At 42.4% G+C, this 27,828-nt stretch overlaps 1 protein-coding gene and 1 non-coding gene across 6 annotated transcripts in view; both read left to right on the plus strand.

Annotated features, from left to right (window-relative positions):
* Positions 1-27,828, plus strand: part of PAFAH1B1 (platelet activating factor acetylhydrolase 1b regulatory subunit 1) — a 92,389-nt gene that overhangs the window by 50,153 nt on the left and 14,408 nt on the right. For all 5 annotated transcript variants that reach the window (XM_063629739.1, XM_055257985.2, XM_055257986.2 and 2 more), the window contains 3 exons: positions 20,158-20,242; positions 20,799-20,873; positions 21,634-21,840. In XM_063629739.1, coding sequence (XP_063485809.1) covers positions 20,158-20,242; positions 20,799-20,873; positions 21,634-21,840 — 367 coding nt within the window. The remainder of the gene's footprint in view (positions 1-20,157; positions 20,243-20,798; positions 20,874-21,633; positions 21,841-27,828) is intronic.
* On the plus strand, positions 14,146-14,247 carry LOC129470867 (small nucleolar RNA U13). The gene has a single exon (XR_008653386.1). It is a non-coding gene; the product is annotated as a small nucleolar RNA U13 (small nucleolar RNA).

The following is a 27,828-nucleotide window of genomic DNA, read 5'->3' on the forward strand; positions in this document are numbered from 1 at the left end:
ATACATGCACGTATAAATACATGTACTGACACCTTAGTATAGACATATACAAGTGTTTTCTCAGTCTTGGCACGATTGACATTTTGGGCCAAATAATTCTTTATTGTGGGGGCTGTCTTGTATAATGTTGGTTGTTAGCAACATCTCTGGCTTCCACCCACTAGATGCTACAAAGAAAATTATCTCCAAACATTGCCAGTGTCACCAGTTGAAAACTGCTGATAAGTACCTACATGTACACATACTTACTTTAGAAATCATTAGGCTACAGTGATGCTTCTAATTCCGGTCTATCCCCACAGAATTCTTTATCTTCTCTCATACCATTTATTTATATCCCTCTTCTTCTATAGTGAGAACTCTGACTCCCAATAATATCAATAGATTGATTCATTTGCTCAATTCTGTAATATAGGATGAGCAGCCCAAGTCCAAAAATCCAAAATGCTTCAAAATCCAAAACTTTTTGAGTGCCAACATGACACTACAAGTGGACAGTTCCACACCTGACTGACCCCAAGTGACAAGTTGCAAATGTTATTTAAAATATTGTGTAGAATTACCTTTATTAGAACTTGGGGATAAGTGTTCAGAAAAAGAAAAATAAAATTGCCTTCAGGCTGTATGTATAAGGCATTTATGAAACAAATGCATTTCGTGTTTAGACTTGGTTGAGTCTCATCTCTGAGACACCTCGTTAGATATATGCAAATATTCCATAATTTAGAAAAAATGTCAAAATCTGAAATACTTCTGATCCCAAGCATTTCAGGTAAGAGCTACTCAACCTCTACTTCTCAAATAGTTTTAGAATTGTTTCCCTCATACTTCCAGAAGACCAAACATCCGGGAAAGGATTGAGAATGCGCATGCAGCTCTGCTCCTGCCTGTCCTGCCCACGACATGATCATCAAATGTGTTAATAGGTTACTTAGAATTTGTTTTGTTGTTGTTGTTTTCCCTCTTTGCCTGGTGGTATTACTCATTTGAAATACAGTTGTGTTTATCTTGCTTGTTTTCATCCTCCCCCTCACTCCCCGCTGTCCTATCTTTAATTTTTTTAATATATAAACCATTATCTATAGAAAAACATATACCCAGAAGTGTTATTCTCTTCTAAATCCCTTCCCATGTTACCCCCAACTCCTTTCATCCCTTGAGGGAACCAAGCTTATTGTTTTTAAAAACATGGGATAGATATATGTCTTCTTATTTCTCCCTCTTTCTTAAATAAACGGTAGCATACTATATATGTTCTTTGTTTTTTTGTGTGTTTTGGAGACAAGAGTCTCATTCTGTCTTCCAGTCTGGACTGGAGTGCAGTGGCATGATCATGGCTCACTGCAGCCTTGACCTCCCGGGCCAAAGCAATTGTCACACCTCAGCCTCCTGAGTAGCTGGGACTACAGGCACATGCCATGCCACCATGCTCAGCTAATTTTCTCCTTCGCCTTTTTTGTTTTCCCCCTTTTGTGGAGAACGGGGGTCTCACTATATTGCCCAGGCAGGTCTTGAACTCCTGGGCTCAAGCTATTCTCCTGCCTCTACCCCCCTAATAGCTGGGATTACAGGCATGAGCCATTGCACCTGGCCACACACAGCTAATGTTTCTTTATTTTTTGTAGAGACGGTCTCACTATGTTGCCCAGGCTGCCTCTGGGCTCAGGTGATGCTTCCATCTAGGCCTCACAAAGTGCTGGGATTACAAGTGCGAGCCAACACACCTGGCCTTTTTTTTCTTTTCTTCCAGAGACAGAGGCTTTCTCTGTTGCCCAGACTGGAGTGCAGTGGGGTGATCTCAGCTCGCTGCAACCTCTGCCTCCTGGGTTCAAGTGATTCTTGTGTCTCAGCCTCCTGAGTAGCTGGGATTACAGGCACGCACCACCACACCCAGCTAATTTTTTTGTATTTTTAGAGAGACAGGATTTCACCATGTTGGCCAGGCTGGTCTCGAACTCCTGACCTCAAGAGATCCACCTGCTTCAGCCTTCCAAAGCGTTGGGATTATAGGTGTGAGCCACCATGCCCGGCCCACACCTGGCTTTTTTTGATGTTGTTATTAAAGACAGATTCAACCCCTTTTGCCCAGGCTGGAAGTATAGTGGTACAGTCAGAGCTCACAGCAGCATTTAATTTCTGGGCTCAAGAGATCCTCCCACGTCAGTCTTCTGAGCAGCTGGGACTGCAGGCTCCCGCCACCACATCTGGCTAATTTTTTATTTACAGATTTTTTTTGTAAAGATGAAGTCTTGCTATGTTGCCCAGGGTGGTCTTACTCTTGGGCCCAAGCCTCCCAAATTGCTGGGATTACAGGCTCAAGCCACTGAGCCTCTCTTGCTCTTTTTTTTTTTTTTTTTCTTACCAATCCAGTATCTCCTGGAACTTTTTCCGTATAAGCTCATAAAGTTTTTCCTCATTTTTCTTTTTAAAACAGTTGTAGGCTGGGCACAGTGACTCACGCCTGTAATCCTAGCACTTTGGGAGGCCGAGGCAGGTGCATCACCTTAGGTCAGGAGTCCAAGACCAGCTTGGCTAACATGGTGAAACCCTATCTCTACTAAATATACAAAAAATTAGCCGGGCATGGTGGCGGGCGCCTCTAGTCCCAGCTACTTGGGAGCCTGAGGCAGGAGAATCACTTGAACTTGGGAGGCGGAGGTTGCGGTGAGCTGAGATCACACCATTGTACTTCAGCCTGGGCAACAAGAGTGAGACTCCGTCTCAAAAAATAAATAAATAAATAAAACAGTTGTATATGTAGCACCTAGTTCTCTATTTATACCTTAATGTATTCAACCAGTCTCCCATGTTTGGTATATTTAGGTAGTTTTCAATGTTTTATAACTCCAAATAATACTGTAATACATAACCCTGTATATGTGTACCTTTGTATTATTTGGAGGTATATCTGTTTTTTTAGTCATTGTTATTTCTGAGTCAATTCAGATCTTTCTTCCAGATGCTTTGTATGAACTCACTGCAGTCACACTACCCTCATAATCAGGATAAGTATTTAAGCATTATGACATTATGGCCCAAAAGAGAGCTTTTAATTTGAATAAAAATAAAGTGAAAGAGGAGGACCTAATTTCAGATGACTAAATTTATAGAGAGCTTTAGATAAATAATTTAAAATGTTCATCAGGCCAGGTGTGGTGACTCATGCCTATAATCCCAGCATTTTGGGAGGCCGAAGTGAGAGAATGGCTTGAGCACAGAGGTTCAAGACCAGCCTGGGCAACCTGGTGAAACCCCGTCTCTACAAAAAATACAAAAATTAGCTGGCCGTGGTGGCGGGCACCTGTAATCCCAGCTACTCGGGGGGCTGAGGCAAGAGGATTGCTTGACCTTGGGAGATGGAGGCTGCAGTGAGTTGTGATCATGTCACTGCATACCACTCCAGCAACAGAGCAAGATCCTGTCGAAAAACAAAAACAAAAGTGTTCTTCAAGCAAAGAAAATTTGTCTTATAATAAGATTTAAATGTAAATCTGGGGCCGGGTGCAGTGGCTCATGCCTGTCATCCCAGCACTTTGGGAGGCCGAGGCAGATCACTTGAGGTCAGGAGTTGGAGACCAACCTGGCCAACATGGTGAAACCCCACCTCTTCCAAAAAATGCAAAAATTAGCTGGGTGTGATAGCGCTTCCTGTAATCCCAGCTAGTCGGGAGGCTAAGGCACAAGAATCACTTGAAACCCAGGAGGCAGAGGTTGCAGTGAGCCGAGATTGCACCACTGCACTCCAGCCTAGGGGACAGAGAGAGACCCTGTCTCAAAAATACATGTATTTCTATTTTTTTTTTTTAGACAGAGTCTTGCTCTGTCACCCAGGCTGGAGTGCAGTGGCGCGACCTCGGCTCACTGCAACCTCCACCTCCTGGGTTCTCCTGCCTCAGCCTCCCGAGTAGCTGGGACTCAGGCGTGTGCCACCACGCCTGGCTACTTTTTTGTATTTTTAGTAGAGATGGGGTTTCATTGTGTTAGCCAGGATGGTCTCACTGTCCTGACCTCGTGATCCACCCACCCAGGGACTTCCCAAAGTGCTGGGATTACAGGTGTGAGCCACCATGTCTGGCCAAATATATATATATTTCTAAATAGCTAAGGAGTTGAGATTAAAACAAAACTTAGGAGCTGAAGACATCAGTAATAATGAGGGTACTGATAACAAAAACCTATCAGATACAGCCAACATAGCCTACAGAAAATACAGTCTTCAATGAATCTTTATAAAAATAATGACAGAAAATGAACTATATATTCAATTTAAGAATAAGAACGACAAAATAAGTCTAAAGAAAGCAGGAAAGGGGAAGAATTAATAATAAAAGCAGACCTTAATAAAATAGAAAGTAGTCCAGTAAACTTAATTGATAAAACCAAAAACTAGCTTTTTAAAAAGACCAGTAAAATAGACAGTTTTATAAAGAGAAAATTTATAAAACCAATTTAAGAAAATGTATAACCAATTTAATAAAAAGACATAAATGAACTATATAGGAATGAGAAATTCAACATAAAATGAACTCAGATGATTTTTAAACTTAGGAGAGTACGGTATCCTATTAAGTTTGAAACAATCTGCTGGGCGCAGTGGATCACTTGAGGTCAGGAGTTTGAGACCAGCCTGGCCAACATGGTGAAGCCCCATCTCTACTAAAAATACAAAAATTAGCCGGGTGTGGTGGCACATGCCTGTGATCCCCACTACTCAGGAGCTGAGACGAGGATCGCTTGAACCTGGGAGGCGGAGGTCACAGTGAGGTAAGGTTGTGCACTCCAGCCTGGGCAACAGAGTGAGACTGTCTCAAAAAATAATAAAATAAATAAATACATAAATTTGAAAATCGAAATGACCTGGGTGCTTTTTCTAGGAAAATATGTGATAACATTGGTCCAAGAAATAGTAGGAAACTTGAATAGATGATTAAATATAGAGGACATTGTAACATTAAAGATTTCAAGCCTAGGCAGTTTTTAAGCCTAGATGCTAATTTTTTCAAATCTTAAGGACCATTTGCTTCCCAGATTACATTGTCTTTTCCGGGACATAAAGGTAGTAAATTTAGGAGCTTATTTTATAAGGTAGGCACCACCTTCATAGAAACACTGGGTGGGGCCAAGCATGGTGGCTCACACCTGTAACCCCAGCACTCAGAGAGGCCGAGGCGGGTGGATCTCTTGAGTCCAGCCTAGCCAACATGGCGAAACCCTGTCTGTATTAAAAATAAAAAAATGTGGCTGGGCGTGGTGGCTCACGCCTGTAATCATAGCACTTTGGGAGGCTGAGGCATGTGGATCACCTGAGGTCAGGAGTTCAAGGCCAGCCTGGCCGACATAGAGAAAGCCCATCTCTACTAAAAATACAAAAATTAGCTGGGCGTGGTGGTGCACACCTGTAGTCCCAGCTACTTGGGGCAGGCGGGGGGGCGGTGGGAGCTGAGGCATGAGAATCGCTTGAACCCAGGAGATGGAGGTTGCAGTGAGCTGAGATTGTGCCAGTGCACTCCAGCTTGGGAGACAGAGTGAGACTCTGTCTCAGAAAAGTAAAATAAAAACACAAAAATTAGCTGGGCATGGTGGCACATACATGTAATCTCAGCTACTATTTTGAAGGCTGAGGTGTGAGAATCACTTGAACCTGGGAGGCAGAGGTTGCAGTGAGCTGAGATCATGCCACTGCATTCCAGCCTGGGTGACAGAGCGCGACCCTGTCTCAAAAAGGAAAAAACAAGAAGATTACAGTCTAATGATTTCTGTGAACTCAGATTAAACATACTAAATAATAGTGGAATCCAGTAGGATATGAAAAACATTGCTCATTGCCAAAGGTATTCATCCACTCTCATGCTGCTAATAAAAACATACCGAAGACTGGGTAATTTATAAAGGAGAGAGGGCGGCCAGGCGCAGTGGCTCACGCCTGTAATCCCAGCACTTTGGGAGGCTGAGGTGGGTGGATCACGGGGTCAGGAGATCGAGACCATCCTGGCTAATACGGTGAAACTCCGTCTCTACTAAAAATACAAAAAATTAGCCAGGCGTGGTGGCAGGCGCCTGTAGTTCCAGCTACTCAGGAGGCTGAGGCAGGAGAATGGCGTGAACCCGGGAGGCAGAGTTTGCGGTGAGCCGAGATCATGCCACTGCACTCCAGCCTGGGCAACAGAGTGAGACTCCATCTCAAAAAATAAGTAAAGGAAAGAGGTTTAATTGACTCACAGTTCAACATGGCTGGGAGGCTTCAGGAAAGTTAAAATAATGGCAGAAGGGGAAGCAAACATGTTGTCCTTCACATAGTGGCAGAAAGGAGAAGAATGAGAGACGACTGAAGGGGGAAGCCCCTAATGAAGCCATCAGATCTCATGAGAGCTTACTATCATGAGAATAGCATGGGGAAACCACCCCCATGATTCGGTTACTTCCCACCGGGTCCCTCCCGCCATACGTGGGGATTATGGGACCTACAATTCAAGATGAGGTTTGGGTGGGGACACAGCCAAACCCTATCACCAAGTATAATTTTTCCCATGATTACAAGGTTGGTTCAACGTTAAGAAATTTATGGCTGGGCATGGTGGCTCATGCCTGTAATCCCAGCACTTTGGGAAGCCAAAGCAGGTGGATCACTTAAGGTCAGGAGTTCAAGCCCAGCCTGGCCAACGTGGTGAAACCCCATCCCTACTAAAAATACAAAAAATTAGCTGGCCATGGTGGCGCACACCTGTAGCCCCAGCTACTTGGGAGGGTGAGGTGGGAGACTCTCATGAGCCCACGGGGCAGAGGTTGCAGTGACCTAAGATCGTGCCATTGCACTCCATGCTGGGCAACAGAGTGAAACTCTGTCTCAAAAAAAAAAAAAAGTGAAACACCATAGGATTAGCCCAAAATATAGAAAATGGTGTATTTTTAATACCCATTCCTGGTTGTTTAAAAAAAAAAACTGTAGAAAATAACAGGATATTTTCTTAACTTGATTATTGCTACCTACCAGAAATGTACAACAAACATTAAAATATAAATACTAGGTGCATTCCCATTAAAGTCAGCAAGAAACTAAGTTCCTGTATCTCTGCATCTTAAGTATATATTTGAGATTCCAGCTCATGTAGTAAGGCAACAAAAAGAATTAGAAATATTGGAAAGGAAGCAACCAAACATGTATAGGTAACAGCATCTACAGAGCCAACCTAAGGGAATCAACAATTAGAATTAATGGTTTCATGGCCAGGCAGGGGTGGCTCACACCTGTAACCCGAGCACTTTGGGATGTCGAGGCTGAGGCAGGAGAACTGCTTGAAACTGGGAAGCAGAGGTTGCAGTGAGGCGAGATCATGCCACTGCACTCCAGCCTGGGCAACAAAGCAAGACTGTCTCAAAAAAAAAAAAAAAAAAAAAAAAAAAATTAATGGGTTTAGTATGGTGACCTGAAACAAGATGGCATACAAAAATAAACTGTTCCTGGCCAGGCACGGTGGCTCACACCTTTAATCCCAGCACTTTGGAAGGCCGAGGCGGGTGAATCACCTAAGATAAGGAGTTCAAGACCAGCCTGGCCAATATGACAAAACCCCAACTCTACCAAAAATACAAAAATTAGCCAGGCGTGGTGGTTGCGTGCCTGTAGTCCCACGTATGTGGGAGGCTGAGGCAGGAGGATCGCTTGAACCTGGAAGGTGGGGAGGTTGCAGTGAGCGGATTTCGTGCCACTACACTCCAGCCTGGGCAACAGTAAGACTCTGTCTCAAAATAAATAATAAACTGTTCTTGTTATTGGATAATATAGTAGAAAATATTTTTTTCCTTGTTTCTGGATGAAAAAGTCAGTATTGGACAGATATCACAACTCTTAAAATAATAAAATGCAATCCCAATCAAAATTCAAACTAAATTTCTCATTAACTTGACCAGCTTGATCTTAAAAATCATTTGGAAGAGAAAAATAAATAAAATATTTTAAATAATAAATGGGAAAGCACCTGAATCTATCAGATACACAAATATTACTGTAAAATGTGGAATAGTCAAATACGTTAGGGGAACAAAGTTCAAAGACATACCCATTTATGAAATTTAGCATGGGATAAAGGTGGTATTAAAAGCCTACACATACAGAATAACAGTATAAAGTGGTAGAGAAGGGCCGGGTGTGGTGGCTCACGCCTGTAATCCCAGCACTTTGGGAGGCTGAGGCGGGTGGATCACCTGAGGTCAGGAGTTCGAGACTAGCCTGGCCAACATGATGAAACCCTGTCTCTACTAAAAAATACAAAAATTAGCTAGGTATGGCGGCTCATGCCTGTAATCCCAGCTACTGGAGAGGCTGAGGCAGGAGAATCGCTTGAACCCAGGAGGCAGAGGTTGCAGTAAGCCAAGGTTGTGCCATTGCACTCCAGCCTGGGTGACAAGAGCGAAGCCCCATCTCAAAAACAAACAACAACAACAACAACAATAAAGTGGTAGAGAAAATACACCCTTTGGGTAGAGGTGGACTTCCTCAAGGTATAAAATGTAGAAACAAAAGGAAGAGTCGTAAGTTTGACTATCAAAATAGAAAACTTCTGTGTGAAGAGAGGCCTCAAAACAGGCCAGGCACTGTTGCTCAGGCCTGGAATCCCTGTGCTTTGGGAGGCTGAGGAGTTTGAGATCGGCCTGGGCAATGTAGGTGCAAGATTTTATCTTTACAAAAAATTTATTTGCAAAATAGTCTGGCAGCCAGGTGCAGTGGCTCACACCTATAATCCCAACACTTTGGGAGGCCGAGGCGGGTGGATCACTTGAGGTCAGGAGTTCAAGACCAGTTTGGCCAACATGGCAAAACCCCGTCTCTACTGAAAATACAAACATTAGCCAGACGTGGTGGTGTGCACCTGTAATCCCAGCTACTCTGGAGGCTGAGACAGGAGAATCACTTGAACCCGGGAGCTGGAGGTTGCAGTGAGCCAAGATTGCACCACTGCACTCCAGCTTGGGCGACAGAGCGAGACTCCATCTAAAAAAAAAAGATACAGGGATGTTGGCACGGTCTTGGGACCTACCTGGGAGGCCTCAGTGGGAGGATCCTGGGAGGTCTTGTGCCACTGCACTCCAGCCTGGGTGACAGAGCAAGATTCTGTCTCAAAAAAAAAAAAAAAAAATGCAGGAAGTTAATTGAAAAAATGAAATTTTATGTGGGTATATAAAAGTAATCCCACAATTTATAGAAATATTTTCTTTAAAATTATTGTGAATTCAAAACATTTTTTTGTGTGTGTGTGTATAATGCCATTCTCTTACTCTGTGAATTGCCTGTTCGGGGTGTTGCTACATTTTTGTTTTGTTTTGTTTTGTTTTCTGTTGTAGTGTTTACATTTTTCTTGTCGATTCCTAAGAGGACTTTAGTGTACTGAGTCACCCATGGTCATATGTTGCAAACAAGTGTCACAGAGTGAAAACTGTCTTTTCCTTGATACTACCTTTAGATTCATGTTTGGGAAGACCTTTGCTAATCATGACTACATAAGTATTCACTTTGACCTTAAGGCCTTTTTGTTTTCATTTCTTTTTATAGTAATGTCTAAGCCATTTGGAATTTATGTTTGTTGATTATACAAGAAAGGGATCGAAGTGCGTTTTCTCTGAGTCATTATCCATATGCCGAAACATTTATTGAATAGTCCTTTCCTTATTGATCTGAAAACACCTTCTTATAAAACCTTGCATTGGTTTTTGGACTTGCTGTGCTTTCAGGAGCCAGAAGAACACTCTTTTGATTATTGTAGCTTTATATTAATAATACATTTTGGCCGGGTGTGGTGGCTCACGCATGTAATCCTAGCACTTTGGGAGGCTGAGGCAGACGGAACACCTGAGGTCAGGGGTTCAAGACCAGCCTGGCCAACATGGCGAAACCCTGTCTCTACTAAAAAAAAAAAAAAAAAAATCAGCAGGGCCTGGTGGCGGCTGCCTGGAATCCCAGCTACTTTGGGAGGCTGAGGCAGGAGAACCTCTTGAGCCTGGGAGGTAGAGGCTGCAGTGAGCCGAGCTCTCACCACTGCACTCCAACCTGGGTGACAGAGTGAGACTCCATCTCAAAAAAAAAAGAAGAAAAATACATTTCAATATGAGGTAATAAATTCTCCTAAATTTTTTGTTCTGTAAACCTCTTTGCTTCTCTTAAATTATTTTCCCAAAAAGCCTTAAATGTTTTTCATAGTAATTTTGATTTGGGAATGGAGTGAGTGACTTGGTAGAGGGTGCCGTATGCCTTTTTGCCTTTCCCCAATTTCCCCTACTGTTAACATCTCACATTTATGTGGTATGTTTATTATAATTGATGAGCCAACATTGACACATTATTACTAACTAAAGTCCATAGTTGACATTAGGGTTTACTCTTTTTGTTGTATATTCTGTTGGTTTTGACAAATTCCTAATGTTATATAAACATCAATCATACAGAATAAATTCACTGCCCTAAAAATCTCAGCCTCCACCTATTCATCCCTCCCTGCCTCCCTAAACCCCTCATATTTTTACTGTTACCATAGTTTTGTCTTTTCCAGAAAATTACAATTATATAGCTTGTATCCTTTTCAGATTGGCTGCTTTGACTTAGCAATATGTACTTAACATTTCTAGGCCGGATGCAGTGGCTCACACCTGTAATCCCAGCACTTTGGGAGGCCAAGGCGAGCAAATCACGAGGTCAGGAGATTGAGACCATGCTGGCTAACACGGTGAAACCCCATCTCTACTAAAAATACAAAAAAAAAATTAGCCGGGCGTGGTGGCGGGTGCCTGTAGTCCCAGCTTACTCAGGAGGCTGAGGCAGGAGAATGGCATGAACCCTGGAGGCAGAGCTTGCGGTGAGCCAAGATTGTGCCACTGCACTCCAGCCTGGGCGGCAGAGCGAGACTCCGTCTCAAAACAAAACAAAACAAAAACCGAAAACATTTCTCCATGTCTTTTCATGACTGTAATATATTTTTAAGCGTGTTTTTTTGTTGTTGTTTACTTTCTTGATTTAAAAAACTGATGTCTGCAGTTAGTTGAGGTATTCAGGTTTCTCCTGTGAATCTGTTTGAACATCATATATATTTGGAATTGATTGCAAAGTGGTTTTTCCCTGGCCTGTGTGAAATACACTGAAGGTCTGCACCTGCCTGTGCACTTCACGTTGTACATGGGAATATACTATAGCTGCACATGTTCATGTAGTGGCGTTAGATGCCAAATAGTTCTAGGGCTTAGTTTAAGATTTGGGTACTTTTTGTCAGGAAGCAACAGGTGCTGGAGAGGATGTGGAGAAATAGGAACACTTTTACACTGTTGGTGGGACTGTAAACTAGTTCAACCATTGTGGAAGACAGTGTGGCGATTCCACAAGGATCTAGAACTAGAAATACCATTTGACCCAGCCATCCCATTACTGGGTATATACCTGAAGGATTATAAATCATGCTGCTATAAAGACACATGCACACATATGTTTATTGTGGCACTATTCACAATAGCAAAGACTTGGAACCAACCCAAATGTCCATCAGTGATAGACTGGATTAAGAAAATGTGGCACATATACACCATGGAATACTATGCAGCCATAAAAAATGATGAGTTCATGTCCTTTGTAGGGACATGGATGAAGCTGGAAACCATCATTCTCAGCAAACTATCGCAAGGAAAAAAAAACAAACACCACATGTTCTCACTCATAGGTGGGAATTGAACAGTGAGAACACGTGGACACAGGAAGGGGAACATCACACACCAGGGCCTGTCGTGAGGTGAAGGGAGAGGGGAGGGATCGCATTAGGAGATATACCTAATGTAAATGACGAGTTAATGGGTGCAGCACACCAACATGTATACATATGTAACAAACCTGCACGTTGTGCACATGTACCCTAGAACTTAAAAGTATAAAAAAGAAAAAAAAGATCTGGGTACTTTTTGCCTGGCTTTGTGATCTATAATAAGGCATGAAAGTAATTTTTAGATCTTGTTAGTGACTCAGCTTTCAAACAGGTATTTTCCACTCCTTTTTAAATCTGGCTCAGTTTAATTGAAGAATACTCTGAGACTGCAAGTTGAGCTGTTTAAATCCAAGTACTGTTTGCACTGTTTACCTGTGTGAATTTGAATTTTATTAATATAGGGCAACAAAAACAAAGTACATGAATGAATTGGATAGTAAGGTTGAAATAAGACTATAACTATAATCTAAATTTCAGATGTTTATAAAAACAGCTGTATATTTTCATTGATTGTCAAAGTAACTATACATTTTTTATTTTTATTTTTTAAATTTATTATTATTTTCTTTTGAAACTGAGTCTCGCTCTGTTGCCCAGGCTGGAGTACAGTGGCGCAATCTTGGCTTACTGCAACCTCCACCTCCTGGGTTCACGTGATTCTCCTGCTTCAGCCTCACAAGTAGCTGGGATTACAGGCGCATGCCACCATGCCCGGTTAATTTTTTCTATTTTTAATAGAAACAGGGTTCACCATGTTAGTCAGGATGGTCTCAATCTCCTGACCTCGTGATCCACCGGCCTCGGCCTCCAAAAGTGTTGGGATTACAGGCGTGAACCACCATGCCCGGCCAGTAACTATACATTTAAATATAAACTATTTAATATGCTGCTTCTATCCCTCTTACATGTTGAGGTCCCTGTTGTCTTTTAAACTTTTTTTTTTTGTTTTTTTTTTAAGACAGTTTTGCTCTTATTGCCTAGGCTGAAGTGCAATGGCGCTGTCTTGGCTCACTGCAACCCCTGTCTCCCAGGTTCAAGCGATTCTCCTGCCTCAACCTCCTGACTAGCTGGGATTACAGGCGCACACCATCACTCCCAGCTAATTTTTGTATTTTTAGTTTCACCATGTTGGCCAGGCTGGTCTCGAACTCCTGACTTCTGGTGATCGCCTGCCTCAGCCTCTCAAAGTGTTGGGATTATAGGCATGAGCCACTCCACCTGTCTTTTCAACTTTAAAAGTTTGATAATGATGGAATCTATAATCATATTGCCTATATTTTCACTTTCTATGCAGTGACTATTGTTTCTAATTATTGCCTTAAGGTAAAAAATTAAAAAGGCCCTCTGAGTCTTCAGAGGAGGATTAAAATATTCTCAGTTTGTGTTAGCTTTTGTTTGTTTTTTGAGATAGTATCTGGCTCTGTTACCCAGGCTGGAGTGCAGTGGTTCAATCTCAGTTCACTGCAGCCTCCGCTTCCTGGGCTCAAGCCATCCTCTCACCTCAGCCTCCCAAGTTGTTGAGACTACAGGTGTGTGCCACCACGCCTAGCTAATTTTTCTGTTTTTTATAGAGACAGATTTTTGTCATGTTGCCCAGGCTGGTCTTGAATTCCTGGGCTCAAGCAGTCTGCCTGCCTCAGCCTCTCAAAGTGCTGGAATGACAGGTGTGAGCCACCCTGCCTGGCTTTTTTTTTCTTCTTTTTCTTTTTCTTTTTCTTTTTTTTTAAAGAGACAGGGTTCAGGCTGGAGTAGTGCAATGGCATGATCATAGCTCATAACTCTGGGGCTCAAACAATCCTGCCGCCTTGGCCTTTCAAAGTGCTGGGATTACAGGTGTGAGCCACCATGCCCAACCTGTGTTAGATCTTTTTATTCTTTGGAAATTTTTGATTTCCAGAATGAAATTGCTGATCATTTAAAATATATATATATATGTTAACTTTTTTTATAAGAGTGAAATGTAGGCATCTATAAAGATGATCAAGATATGATCAAGGTCAAAATTGTTGACTTTCTGGAGAATTCATACAAAGCCCTTTTACATACCACATCACATTGCGTTTCACTGAAAGATGGAGGGTATTCTAGAGAATTGTATTAGAAAGAGAAGACACATCGTAGGCCAGGCACAGTGGCTCACTTCTGTAATCCCAGCACCTTGGGAGGCCAAAGCAGGTGGATCACCTGAAGTCAGGAGTTCAAGATCAGCCTGACCAACGTGGAGAAAACACGTCTCCACTAAAAATATAAAAATTAGCTGAGTGTGGTGGCACATGCCTGGTAATCTCAGCTACTCTGGAGGCAGAGGTTGCAGTAAGCTGAGATTGCGCCACAGCCCTTCAGCCTAGGTAACATGGCAAGACCCTGTCTCAAAAAAAAAAAGAAAACACATCATAGAAGAGGAAGGCAGATTCTTCTGTAGTTGCTAAATGTGACGATAGGGTGTTCATACATGTGTAAGATGTGCCACCCTCCAGCCTTGTTACAATGTCGTCACATTACCCGGCTGATGGGAAAAAAAAAAAAAATAGCAGAGGAAAGCAGTGCCACAAATACAGGAAACTACATTGAGAAAGTTATATGCTAAGTAGCTTCTATTTTCTGTGTGGAGTTGGAGGTCAGCTGAAGGATGGGATGCAATTAGGTGGTTTTCGTTTTGTTTTGTTTGTTTGTTTTGAGACTGAGTCTCTTTCTGTCACCCAGGCTGGAGTGCAGTGGCACGATCTCGGCTCACTGCAACCTCCGCCCCCGGGTTCAGGCGATTCTCCTGCTTCAGCCTCCCAAGTGACTGAGACTACAGACGTCTGCCACCACGCCCAGCTAATTTTTTTTGTATTTTTAGTAGAGACGGGGTTTCACTATGTTGGCCAGGCTGGTCTCGAACTCAACCTCGTGATCCACCTGCCTCAGCCTCCCAAAGTGCTGGGATTACAGGCGTGAGCCACTGCGCCCAGCCGCAATTAGGTATTTAAAAGGGAAGAAAGGACCAGTCTAGACAACATATTGAGACCCTATCTCTACTTAAAGAAAAAAAAAAATTAACCGATCATGGTGGCATGTGCCTGTAGTTCCAGCTACTCAGGAGGCTGAAGCAGGAGGATCCATTGAGCCCAGGAGCTTGAGGATGCAGTGAGCCATGATTGTGCCACAGCACTCCAGTTTGGGCAACAAAGCAAGACCTCATCTCTCTTTTTTTTCTCAAAGAGTGAGGAAAGGGGCCCCGGACAAGTAGATGATTCATCAGGTGGCAATGGAATGACAACCATATACTATGACTTGACCTATCCTAATTCTAAAAATATAAATCCATTATTATCAGTATTGTAGATAATTGAATATCCTGCTCTTCAGTGCAGAGTAAAAACTGCTCCATCAACAATTGGAAGCTATATTTAGTCAGATAATTCCGGGGATGCGTGTTATGAATATGACCTGATTTTAAGGGATCTTCATTGTTTTTTAGGGCTTGACTTACTATACAGTGGTCTTCCTTTGTTTAGTTTGCTGTTTCATGTAATCTGCCTGTTTACTTCTGACACTTCTGATAAATAGGTCTTTTAAAATTACTGTTTTCATTAAATTGCTTTTTCTTGCCTTGAATGTCTACATAGTCTGTTTCTCTTTCTAGCCATTTCTCTCATTATTTTAATGCCACCTGATTTAGAGCAGTTTTTTTTTTTTTTTGAGACAGAGTCTCGCTCTGTAGCCCACGCTGGAGTGCAGTGGTGCAATCTGGGCTCACTGCAAGCTCCGCCTCCCGGGTTCACGCCATTCTCCTGCCTCAGCCTCCCTAGAGCAGTTTTAAGTAATAGGATGATTATGGCATCTTTGCCTTGTTCTTTGACACAAGTGTTTCTAGTGTTCTGCCATTAACTATTAGATTTATTTGTTGAAGGTTTGAGAGATTTCTTTTTTCCTGATGTTAATGAATATTCTTAATGAAGACCTTTCCGTTAATAAGGAATGTTTTAAAATCAAGAATGTTGAATTTGTTTCTGTTTTTTGAGACAGAGTCTCACTGTGTCACCCAGGCTGTAATGCAGTGGTGCCATCTCGGCTCACTGCAATACTCCACCTCCCAGGTTCAAGTGATTCTCCTGCCTCAGCCTCCCAAGTAGCTGGGATTACAGGTGTCCCCCACCGTGCCCGGCTAATTTTGTATTTTTAGTAGAGCTGAGGTTTTGCCATGTTGGCCAGGCTGGTCTCAAACTCCTGACTCAAGTGACCCACCCGCCTCAGTCTCCCAAAGTGGTGGGATTACAGGCGTGAGCTACCGCGCCTGGCCAAGAATGTTGAATTTGATCAGATGTTTTTAGATAGACATTGAGATCTCCATAATGTACCATTCTGATTCACTTGGTCCACCTCAGCTCCCTGCTTAGGTAATACTATTTCCTTTAAGTCCTCGCGTCTTGCCTTTATAAAAAGATTCTTCTGTTCAGTCTCATTTCTCTCGTCTTTGAATTAAATTTCATAGACTTCATTAGCTTTTATTTTGCTCCTCAGATAGGTTTACAAGATCCTAGGAGGCAAGGGACCATATATAACTTAACTTTCTTTTATATTCCTTGGTATAAAACCGGAAATAACAGGCACTCATCCCTTCTTCCTCTTTCCTTTTTTCTTTACATATTTTATAGTGAAATTTTGCTTTACATTTTAAAAATACAAATGTTTCAAACTATTCAATACATGACAGTTGTATTGGCCATCTCTCCTATTGTACAACCTGACTTTTCCTTATGAGTTTTTGAAATAATGCAAAAGATTTTTACAGGAATATATCCTGAGTGGATCTCACATTTGTAAATTATGCTGAACAACTAAGGCAAAATCTCACCGTCTCTGGAAACGTAGCTGACCTCTGGCCTGTAGCAGGCCATGCAGTTTTTTTCTAAGTGTCACTCAATAATATAGTAACTTTAAAACAGCATAATTAGGAGTTCAGCCGGGTTAGTGTGACATTCTCTCTCCCTCTCCCCCAACCCCCTTTCTCTCTCTCAGACCTTTACGTATTTTAGTTTTCAGTAAAGTTACTTTTCTTAACAGGTTAAAAGGGTAAAGAGGGAAACACAGATAAATAAGGGTGGAGGCTGAAAACAACTGTTTAGTGACTGCCCTCTGTTTTGTGTTTCTATTACTCAAGAATTTAATCCAAATACGAGAATGAAGAGTAATGCATATTTTTTGTTTATTTATTTGGTTTTGCTTTTTAAAAAGTGCAGTGTGATATACTTAATTGGTAGATCATTTTTGGCTTTTGTTGCTGCTGTGGGCTGGAGGGTATATCAGGATGTCACCTGAGACCCAGCCGTCTGATGAAAAGAAATGGGAGCCAGCAGGCTAGTGTACTAGGTACAGGGTTCTTTTTGCTTGATGGGGAAGATAAAGGTCCACTCACCCTGAGTTGCTTGAATTTCATTCTTCTTCACTTTGTCTCTGCCATGGATAAGGTCTCATTATAATACTCTTGCTGAACTTGTACTTGTCCCAAGACTGGTAATAGTTAAATCCTGAAGTACCTTTTGGAAGTAGTTATCTTAGAGTGTGATGGTGAAGGATGGTAATGGCAATCAATTTGTCAGACAGATTTCTTAGGGTACGTGAGGTTGGAGAGGTATAAGACCTATGGCCAGGAACTCCTCACATCTGTGCTGCCCTTTCCCTGAAGACTCAGTAGGGTATTGTAGCATAAAAATTTAGGAAGTCTTGGCTGGACACAGTGGCTCACACCTGTAATCCCAGCACTTTGGGCCAAGGTGGGCGAATCACCTGAGATCATGAATTCGAGACCAGCCTGTCCAACATGGCAAAACCCCGTCTCTACTAAAAATACAAAAATTAGCTGGGCCTGGTGGCGGGTGCCTGTAGTCTCAGCTTCTCAGGAGGCTGAGGCAGGAGAATCGCTTGAACCCAGGAGGGGGAGGTTGCAGTGAGCTGAGATCGCCACACTGCAGCCTGGATGACAGAATAAGACTCTGTTTCAAAAAAAAAAAAAAAAATGTGGGCATAGTGGCCCACGCCTGTTATCCTAGCACTTTGGGAGGCCAAGGCGGGCGGATCACGAGGTCAAGAGATCGAGACCATCCTTGCCATGGTGAAAACCCCGTCTCTGCTAAAAATGCAAAAATTAGCTGGGCATGGTGGCACACGCCTGTAGTCCCAGCTACTCGAGAGGCTGAGCCAGGAGAATCGTGAGGTTGTGGTGAGCTGAGATTGCGCCACTGCATTCCAGCCTGGTGCAGAGTAAGACTCCCTTGAAAAAAAAAAAAAAGGAAGCCTTGGCCGGGCGTGGTGGGTGACGACTGAAATCCCAGCACTTTGGGAGGCCAAGGCAGTCAGATCACATGAGGGCAGGAGTTGGAGACCAGCCTAGCCAACACGGTGAAACCCTGTCTCCACTAAAAATACAAAAAAAAAAAAAAAAAGTTAGCTGGGCATGGTGGCGCTCGCCTGTAATCCCAGCTACTCGGGAGGCTGACGCATGAGAATCACTTGAACTCAGGAAGCAGAGGCTGCAGTGAGCCGAGATCATGCCACTGCCCTCCAGCCTGGGTGACAGAGTAAGACTCTGTTTCAAAAAAAAATTAGGAAGGCTTGTTACCTGTTTGAGACTTGATTGATATCCTGTGGCTGCAGCTTAGGGAATGATCCCCTGTATATCTCTGCCCTGGAAATAAATTTTATTCACATACTCTCCCAAGACTATAGAGTTTCATCTTGTTATCTAAAACAGTATAGCCTGGGGTGTGTGAGAGGTGTCTTTTGGAGGAGGGTACTAACGATGATTCCAGGTGTGCTCCTAGTGGTGTCATGCTTGATACTGCCTGGTCTTCTGTGTTACCTTCACAGAGCCTTCAACAGCCCTGCAGCACACCACCACACCTGGCTAATTTTTGTATTTTTAGTAGAGATGGAGTTTCACGATGTTGGCCAGGCTGGTCTCGAACTCCTGACCTCATGATGCGCCCGCCTCGGCCTCCCAAAGTGCTGGGATTACAGGCGTGAGCCACTGCTCCCGGCCTCTGGTCTTGAACTTCTGACCTTGTGATCTGCCCGCCTCGGCCTCCCAAAGTGCTGGGATTACAGATGTGAGCCACTGCGCCGGCCTAACCCTGTAATTATTGTACATTGATTTTTGGCATGCTCATAATTACCTGGAACATAAAGATTTTGCTGATAATTCCCTATTATCTTTCTTTGCTGATTTGTTTTAAAGACACCATTGAATTAAAGCCAGTAATCCCACCAGTTATACAATACTATTGGAGTGTGTTTTGTTTTGTTTTGTTTTGTTTTGTTTTGTATTTCGAGACGTAGTTTCGCTGTTGTTGCCTAGGCTGGAGTGCAGTGGCGCGAACTGGGCTCACCACAACCTCCGCCTCCCAGGTTCAAGTGATTCTCCTGCCTCAGCTTCCCAAGTAGGTGGGATTATAGGCATGTGCCACCATGCCTGGCCCTTTTTTTTTTTTTTTTTTTTTTTGAGAAGGAATCTTGCTCTGTTGCCCAGGCTAGAGTGCAGTGACGCGATCTTGGCTCACTGCAATCTCCGCCTCCCGGGTTCAAGCAATTCTTCTGCCTTGGCCTCCCGAGTAGCTGGGATTACAGGGGCGTGCCACCACACCAGCTAATTTTTGTATTTTTAGTAGAGACAGGGCTTCACCGTGTTGGCCAGGCTGGTCTCCAACTCCTGACCTCGTGATACGTATCTATATCTATATCTGTATCTGTATCTCTCTCTCTCTATCTCTATCTATAAAGCCCAAAACATTTTTGCTCCCAAGCATTTTGTATAAAGGGTACTCAAACTGTAGAAGGCAAATATGAAAAGGCTAATTCAGCTTCTCTAACCTTCAAGTTCTAATTCTAAATGAATGTCTCATTCTACGACAGTACACTAAGTTTATAGTGTATGATTGCTTTTTTTCACCCACTCCAATGGTTCAAAGTTATTTCTGATATGAAAATACCTTAGTTTTCTCAAAACTTTTCTCTGCAAAACTAAATTCCAGCTGTCAGCCCTTGAGTGTATGACAGGTGGTAAAGAAAGGCTAAATGTAAACGTTAGCAAAATTGATGATTTGCTGTCGCAGAGCCATAGCTTGATCTGCAGAGCGCCTACAGCTTGTGAGGTAAGCAACACGTTTGAAACTTAGAAATATGTAGTTTCTCTTCTAATGTTAAAAAAAAAAAAGAAAAACTTATAACTAAGAATATAGTATTATGGATGTACTGTGACAGGGGCTAAAAGTTCTGGAGGCTTTGCAGGGGTGTCCTTTTTAATGAAATACTTGTATGATTTGAAAGGGAATACTCTTGAAAGAGTATCTTCAGGGTTAATGAGATTTTAAATAAATTCTATTTCTTCAGAATAGAAATGAGGTCTTTTTTTTAGGAGTCATTTGAATTTGTTTTCTTTCAGAAATCGAGCTATAGCAGATTATCTTCGTTCAAATGGCTATGAAGAGGCATATTCAGTTTTTAAAAAGGAAGCTGAATTAGATATGGTATGTTTTACTTTTTACAATTCAAAGTATAGTTAATGAGTGGATTTTTACTCAAGTATCTGTAGTTAACAGTTGTCCACAATTTTGTCATTTGTTATTGTGGTTTACTTGGTACTGAACTTGATTTTCACTCCCTTTTTTATTTTTTATTTTGATTTTTGAGACGGAGTCTCACTTTGTCTCCCAGGCTGGAGTGCAGTGGCATGATCTCGGCTCACTGCAACCTCTGCCTCCCAGATTCAATCGATTCTCCTACTTCAGCCTTCCGAGTAGCTGGGATTACAGGCGCGCACCACCACACCCAGCTAATTTTTGTATTTTTAGTAGAGACGGGGTCTCACCATGTCGGCCAGGCTGGTCTCAAACTCCAGACCTCAGGTGATCCACCTGCCTCAGCCTCCCAAAGTGCTGGGATTACAGGTGAGCCACTGTGCCCAGCCACTCCCTTTTTTTATAATCAGATTTTTAGTAATGTTTGGGCTTAAAGATGGATGATCTTTGTCTTGAGGATCATAGTTAAGCCATTTTTAAAAGATTCTAAATTTATTTTCTCTAGAATGAAGAATTAGATAAAAAGTATGCTGGTCTTTTGGAAAAAAAATGGACATCTGTTATTAGATTACAAAAGAAGGTAACTAAGTCTTTTTTCTTTAAAATTAGTTGTATTCAGTTATATAAACTTTCTGAAAATAACATTATTCTTCTGCATTAATTAATAATTGCATCTAATCTTTAAAAAGCAAATAAAAATACATTTTTTGTGCTTTATGAAGTATGACCTAGGCATATTATTGCAGATACATGGTAATTCACATATCTGGAGTTGCTGACTGGGTTCAATCTGCATAGTCCTGACTTTGAGGAATTGATACTGAAAGAACTCATTTGTGCACTTAGAAGGAAAGAATACATGGAGCCATTGTGATTGATGCTGGGAAAAGAGCACTAAAGTGTGCTCTTAGACAAGTCATTTTTATTTCTGAGCTTTTCTTTTTATCTGTAAATACAACAAATAATATTCCAGTCCTAAAATGTATACTTCATAGGCAGAGTTAGAATAAGTAAATAACATTGTTATGAGTTCATCATATAAAGCTCTTAGAAAAGTGCTTAGCACATGGTAGATGCTCAATAAATATTAGCTTTTATTAATATTATTATTACCATATATAGTGTGGTTTGGAAAGAAATTACTAAGAGTAGCAGCCTTAGAGGGACCAAGGCAAATTCACTGCCCTTCTCTAATTAGTAGAGGACTCTGTCACCAGGTATAAATTGAAGTTTTTCAAGTATCCTACATATATAGTTGCAAAATAAAGGCAGTGTTTTAAAATGTCACATGCTATTTTTGTTGAAATCTATCTGTACGTAACTACATGTTCTTTTTCAAGGTTATGGAATTAGAATCAAAGCTAAATGAAGCAAAAGAAGAATTTACGTCAGGTGGACCTCTTGGTCAGAAACGAGACCCAAAAGAATGGATTCCCCGTCCGCCAGAAAAATATGCATTGAGTGGTCACAGGAGTCCAGTCACTCGAGTCATTTTCCATCCTGTGTTCAGTGTTATGGTCTCTGCTTCAGAGGATGCTACAATTAAGGTAATTTTTTTGTTAAAAGCAGACTTAACGGGAGGCTGAGGCAGGAGAATGCATGAACCCGGGAGGCGGAGCTTGCAGTGAGCCGAGATTGCGCCACTGCACTCCAGCCTGGGCGACAGAGCCAGACTCCATCTCAAAACAAAACAAAACAAAACAAACAAAAAAAACAGACTTAAAGTTAATAGGGTGAAGAAAATTAAAAGATCCTGAAAATGAGGGCCTACGCAGAGGGACAGGAGGTACTCTGAAATGTGTGATTTGGTTCTAAATCTTTAAAGACAGAATTGGAACAAAATATCATTGTGGCTACTGAGAGGCATGCTGTCAGGTAAGTTTGATGGTGAATTTGAGAAAGTCGGGTGTCAGTAACTGAGTTGATGTCAGTAGATCACCTTGTGCTTGAACAATTTTTGTTCTTGGAGAATGAAAAATGTGTGTCTTACCTTTAATCGGAGGTTATGTGTGAAATACTGGTTGACAGAACTAGTAATTGATAGGGTGAATCTATACTGCAAAAGAATTCAGTAGAGGATTCATTTAAATTGGACTTTCCTTGATGTATTTAAAATTCGCTTTCCAGGAGTATGGGAATATATGAGCTTTTCATTTTATAAATTATGTATTTCATTAAAAAATTTTTTTTCACAGTAAACATATATTATATTACCTTTTAGTGTTGTGCTTTTTTAGTTAGGAAAAGAGTTGTTTTTAAGTTGCCTTTGTTCCAGACTCAATAAAATGACAATTGTATAAACCGCCTACAGAAAGATAAGATAGTTGCAATATAGGTAGATTTAGGTAGGTGCCTCTATCCTAAGGGTTATTTCAAAGTAAGTTACAGATATTAAGTTTCATTTTCATTTACAAAAGTATAACCACGGCCGGGCGCGGTGGCTCACGCTTGTAATCCCAGCACTTTGGGAGGCCGAGGCGGGCGGATCACGAGGTCAGGAGATCGAGACCACGGTGAAACCCCGTCTCTACTAAAAAATACAAAAAATTAGCCGGGCGCGGTGGCGGGCGCCTGTAGTCCCAGCTACTCGGAGGCTGAGGCAGGAGAATGGTGTGAACCCGGGAGGCGGAGCTTGCAGTGAGCCGAGATTGCGCCACTGCACTCCAGCCCGGGCGACAGAGCGAGACTCTGTCTCAAAAAAAAAAAAAAAAAAAGTATAACCAATCGGCTGGGCACGATAGCGCACGCCTGTAATCCCAGCACTTTGGGAGGCCGAGGTGGGTGGGTCATGAGGTCAGGAGGTCGAGACCATCCTGGCTAACATGGTGAAACCCCATCTCTACTAAAATTACAAAAAAAATTACCTGAGCGTGGTGGCAGGCGCCTGTAGTCCCAGCTACTTGGGAGGCTGAGGCAGGAGAATGGCGTGAACCCGGGAGGCAGAGCTTGCGGTGAGCTGAGATCACGCCACTGCACTCCAGCCTGGGGGACAGAGCAAGACTCCGTCTCAAAAAAAAAAAAAAAAAAAAGTATAACCAAGAAAATGTGAATAGATGATATATATGTCATATAGCAGTTCAGCATAAAATGCAGGCATAATTTAAATGTGACTGTACTTAACTAGTTCTTCAAATCAAACATTGTTTTGCAGTGTCTTTATGGGATTTCTTCAGTTTCTAAATCAGTGACTTGCACCCTGTGGGCTGGTGATTTAAGAGTATAGCTGTAGAGTCATTGTAAGGGAGTCTTACGTTCATATGAGCATCATGGATTTCTAGAGGGTAAAATAATTATATGCCTAATACATTAATATACTACATTTTAAAAAATAGGTAGACATGTATTTAAATTATTTTTTTCATGATAGTCTTTCATCGTTATGTACTAAAACACTACAGCTGCTCTTGTGAGGTTTGGGATAGAGGCAGGCATTCTTTAATAGGTGGAAAATTGACCGGCTGTGGTGGCTCACACCTGTAATCCCACCACTTTGGGAGGCTGAGGTGGGCGGATCATGAGATCAGTAGTTCAAGACCAGCCTGGCCAAAGGGTGAAACCCCGTCTCTACTAAAAATACAAAAATTAGTCGGGTGTGGTGGTGGGCACCTGTAATCCCAGCTACTCGGGAGGCTGAGGCAGGAGAATTGCTTGAAGCCTGGGAGGCGGAGGTTGCAGTGAGCTGAGATCACACCACTGCATTCCAGCCGGGGTGACAGAGCAAGACTCTGCCTCAAAAAAAAAAATGGAAAGTCTAGGCTTAACTGTTGATTTTACAACAGTATTATAAAAGCGTAAACAGAACTGTAAATGTGCCCTCTTAAAATGTATCTATGAAGTCTGATTTAAAATATTACAAATGGAAGTTTTAGAACTTTTTATGTGTAATCATACCACGTGTCACAGCACCTACTTAGAGTCCACCCTTCAACTTAGTCTTTTTATTTTTATTTTTTTCTGACCACAGGAAACCACCTCATGCCATTTAGTCTTTAAATGTGCACACATGTGGTTGTTTCATTAATGAAAAGTAGTTATATGTGGTTTTGTTAACTTTTGACTAGACTTATTTTAGAAATACTTTTCTTTGTTTCTAATGAATCATCATTTTTAGTAACTTTGAGCTGATCGTCTTATTTATATAGAGAGGCTTTGTAGGGTAGTTAGTGGTCAGGGACACTGGCTCTGGGTTCAGATCCTGGCTCTACCACTCAATAGTTAATGTGATGATGGGCAAGTTAACTTCTTGTGGTTTTCTTTCTTGGTTTGTTAAATGAAGATAATTAATAAATACCTGTCTCATAGGGTCTAGGGGAGGATTAAATGATTTAGTACAAGGAAGCTGTTCAAAACAGTTTTTGTTGGCCAGATTCCAGAGAAGCACTCAGTGTCAGCATTGTATCAGCATCAATAATAAGCTGTCCTCTTTTGGACTCTGCTTCCCAAGTAGCTGGGATTACAGGCACCCGCCACCACGCCTGGCTAATGTTTTTATTTTTAGTAGAGACAGGGTTTCACCATCTCGGCCAGGCTGGTCTGGAACTCCTGACCTCATGATCTGCCTGCCTAGGCCTGCCAAAGTGCTGGAATTACAGGCGTGAGCCACCGCACCTGGCCAGCTAAGTTATTTTTAAATGACAACTGTAATAGAATGATTTTCCAAAATACTCAAAGGAGAACATAAAGTGTTTTGTAATTTTATGACTATCTTGGGCAAAGGGCTTGATATAGTTAAGGCTCAGTTTTCTTATTTGTTGGGCAAAGGGCTTGATACAGTTAAGGCTCAATTTTCTTATTTAAAAATATCTTGGGTGCTGTGTGTCAACACCTGTAATCCCAGCACTTTGGGAGGCTGAGGTGGGAGGATCACTTGAGTCCAAGAGTTCGAGACCAGCCTGGCCAACAAAGTGAGCCTCGTCTCTAATAAATAAATAAATAAATATTATATTCTGCAGTGTAAAAATAATGCATATTTAATGAATATAACAGAACAATGCCTGGCAGATAGATGGTAAGGGCTCAATAAACTGTTGCTAATATTACAGTTATTAATAACAATAAATTGTCTTATATTAAATAATAATGTCTTACATGCCTTTGATTAATAAAGCTGGTTTCTTTTTTTTTTTTTTTTGAGACGTAGTCTCGCTCTGTCGCCCAGGCTGGAGTGCAGTGGCGCGATCTCAGCTCACCATAAGCTCCGCCTCCCAGGTTCATGCCATTCTCCTGCCTCAGCCTCCCAAGTAGCTGGGACTACAGACGCCCGCCACCACGCCCGGCTAATGTTTTGTATTTTTAGTAGAGACGGGGTTTCACCGTGTTAGCCAGGATGGTCTTGATCTCCTGACCTCGTGATCTGCCCTCCTTGGCCTCCCAAAGTGCTGGGATTACAGGCGTGAGCCACCATGCCTGGCCCAAACTGGTTTCTTTTAAAAACATTCAGTTGTCATCAACATTTGAACAATAATTTATGAAAAAATTATAGAGGGATGTATATTTAGACCAGTTCATGACAGTATTTTTAATTACATTATTTACATTTTTAGAGTGATTTTTCTGATTGTCATTTAGAACTAATTTTTTTTTTGAGATGCTCTGTTGCCCAGGCTGGAGTGCAGTGGTGCGATCTTGGCTCACTGCAACCTCTGCATCCTGGGTTTAAGCAGTTCTCTTGCCTCAGCCTTCTGAGTAGCTGCAACTATGGACGTGCGCCACCAAACCTGGCTAATTTTTTTGTATTTTTAGTAGACACGGGGTTTTGCCTTGTTGGCCTGGCAGCCTGATTTTGAACTCCTGACCTCAAGCGATCCACCCGCCTTGGCCTCCCATAGTGCTGGGATTACAGGTGTCAGCCACTGCACCCAGCTAGAACTAATTTTAACATAAAGAAAGAAGAGGTGAGGTGACAGGATCGCTTGAGCCTGGGAGGTCAAGGCTGCAGTGAGCTATGATCACGCCACTACACTCAAGCCAGGGCAACAAAGCAAGACCCTATCTCTGAAAGATAAATAAATAAACTGCGAACAAAACTGGCAAGTATGTTCAACTAATAAGCAAATGAAAGATTGCCAACTTTTTTTTGTATGAAACAAGGTCTCATTCTGTTGCCTTGGCTGGAGTACAGTGGCACAATCATGGCTCACTCACTGCAGCCTTGACCTCCCCAGACTCAAGTTATCCTCCCACCACAGCCTCTTCAGTAGCTGGGACTATAGGCATGTGCCACTATGCCCAGCTAATTTTTTATTTTTTGTAGAGAGGGGATCTTGCCATGTTGCCCAGGTATCAAACTCCTGAGCTCAAGCAGTTCTCCTGCCCTTGTTTCCCAAAGTGCTGGGGTTACAGGTGTGAGCCACCGAGCCCGGCTGGATTGCCAACTTTAATATGTAACATGAAGAATTCAAACAAATGTGAAAAGCACTAACATCTCAGAAAAATGGACATAGTCCAGGAGCAGACAATTCACAAAAAAAGGTAGTAACAGGCCAGGCGCGGTGGCTTAACGCCTGTAATCCCAGCACTTTGGGAGGCCGAGGCGGGTGGATTGCTGAGCTCAGGAGTTCAAGACCAGCCTGAGCAACACGGTGAAAGCCCATCTCTACTAAAATACAAAAAAATTAGCTGGGCATGGCAGCATGCACCTGTAGTCCCAGCTACTTGGAAGGCTGAGGCAGGAAATTCGCTTGAACCCAGGAGGCAGAGGTTGCAGTGAGCCGAGATCTTACCACTGCACTCCAGCCTGGGCGACAGAGTGAGACTCTGTCTCAAAAAAAAAAAAAGGTAGTAACAACTAACCAAATAGTAACGACAGTTTGGCCTTACTACTAACAGCAGAAGAAATAAACACTAAAATTATGGGCCAGGTGTGGTAGCTCATGCCTATAGTCCTAGGACTTTGGGAGGCCAAGGTGGGAGGACTGCTTGAGCTCAGGAGTTAGAGACCAGCCTGGGCAACATAGCAGGACCTCGTCTCTACTTAAAATTAGCCGGGTGTGGTGGTGCATGCCTGTAGTCCTAGCTACTCGGGAGGCTGAGGTGGGAGGATCACATGAGCCTGGGAGTTGGAGGCTGCAGTGAGCTATGATTGAGCCAGTGTACTCCAGCCTGGGCGACACAGTGAGACCCTGTCTTAAAAACAAAAAAATTGCACTGGGCGCGTTGGCTCATGCCTGTAATCCCAGCACTTTGGGAGGCCGAGGCGGGTGGATCACGAGGTCAGGAGATTGAGACCATCCTGGCTAACACGGTGAAACCCCGTCTCTACTAAAAAATACAAAAAATTAGCCGGGAGTGATGGCGGGCTCCTGTAGTCCCAGCTACTCGGGAGGCTGAGGCAGGAGAATGGTGTGAACCCAGGAGGCGGAGCTTGCAGCGAGCCAAGATTGCGCCACTGCACTCCAGCCTCCGCGACAGAGTGAGACACACATACATATATATGTGTGTCAAATTGTCAAGATATTTTACCTATTAAATAAGAATTCCCAGTGATGATAAGAGTTTGATAAAGTAGTCATTCTCATTACATTTGATACAGTCTT

The sequence above is a fragment of the Symphalangus syndactylus genome, chromosome 20 (genome assembly GCF_028878055.3).
Source record: "Symphalangus syndactylus isolate Jambi chromosome 20, NHGRI_mSymSyn1-v2.1_pri, whole genome shotgun sequence".
Taxonomy (NCBI): domain Eukaryota; kingdom Metazoa; phylum Chordata; class Mammalia; order Primates; family Hylobatidae; genus Symphalangus; species Symphalangus syndactylus.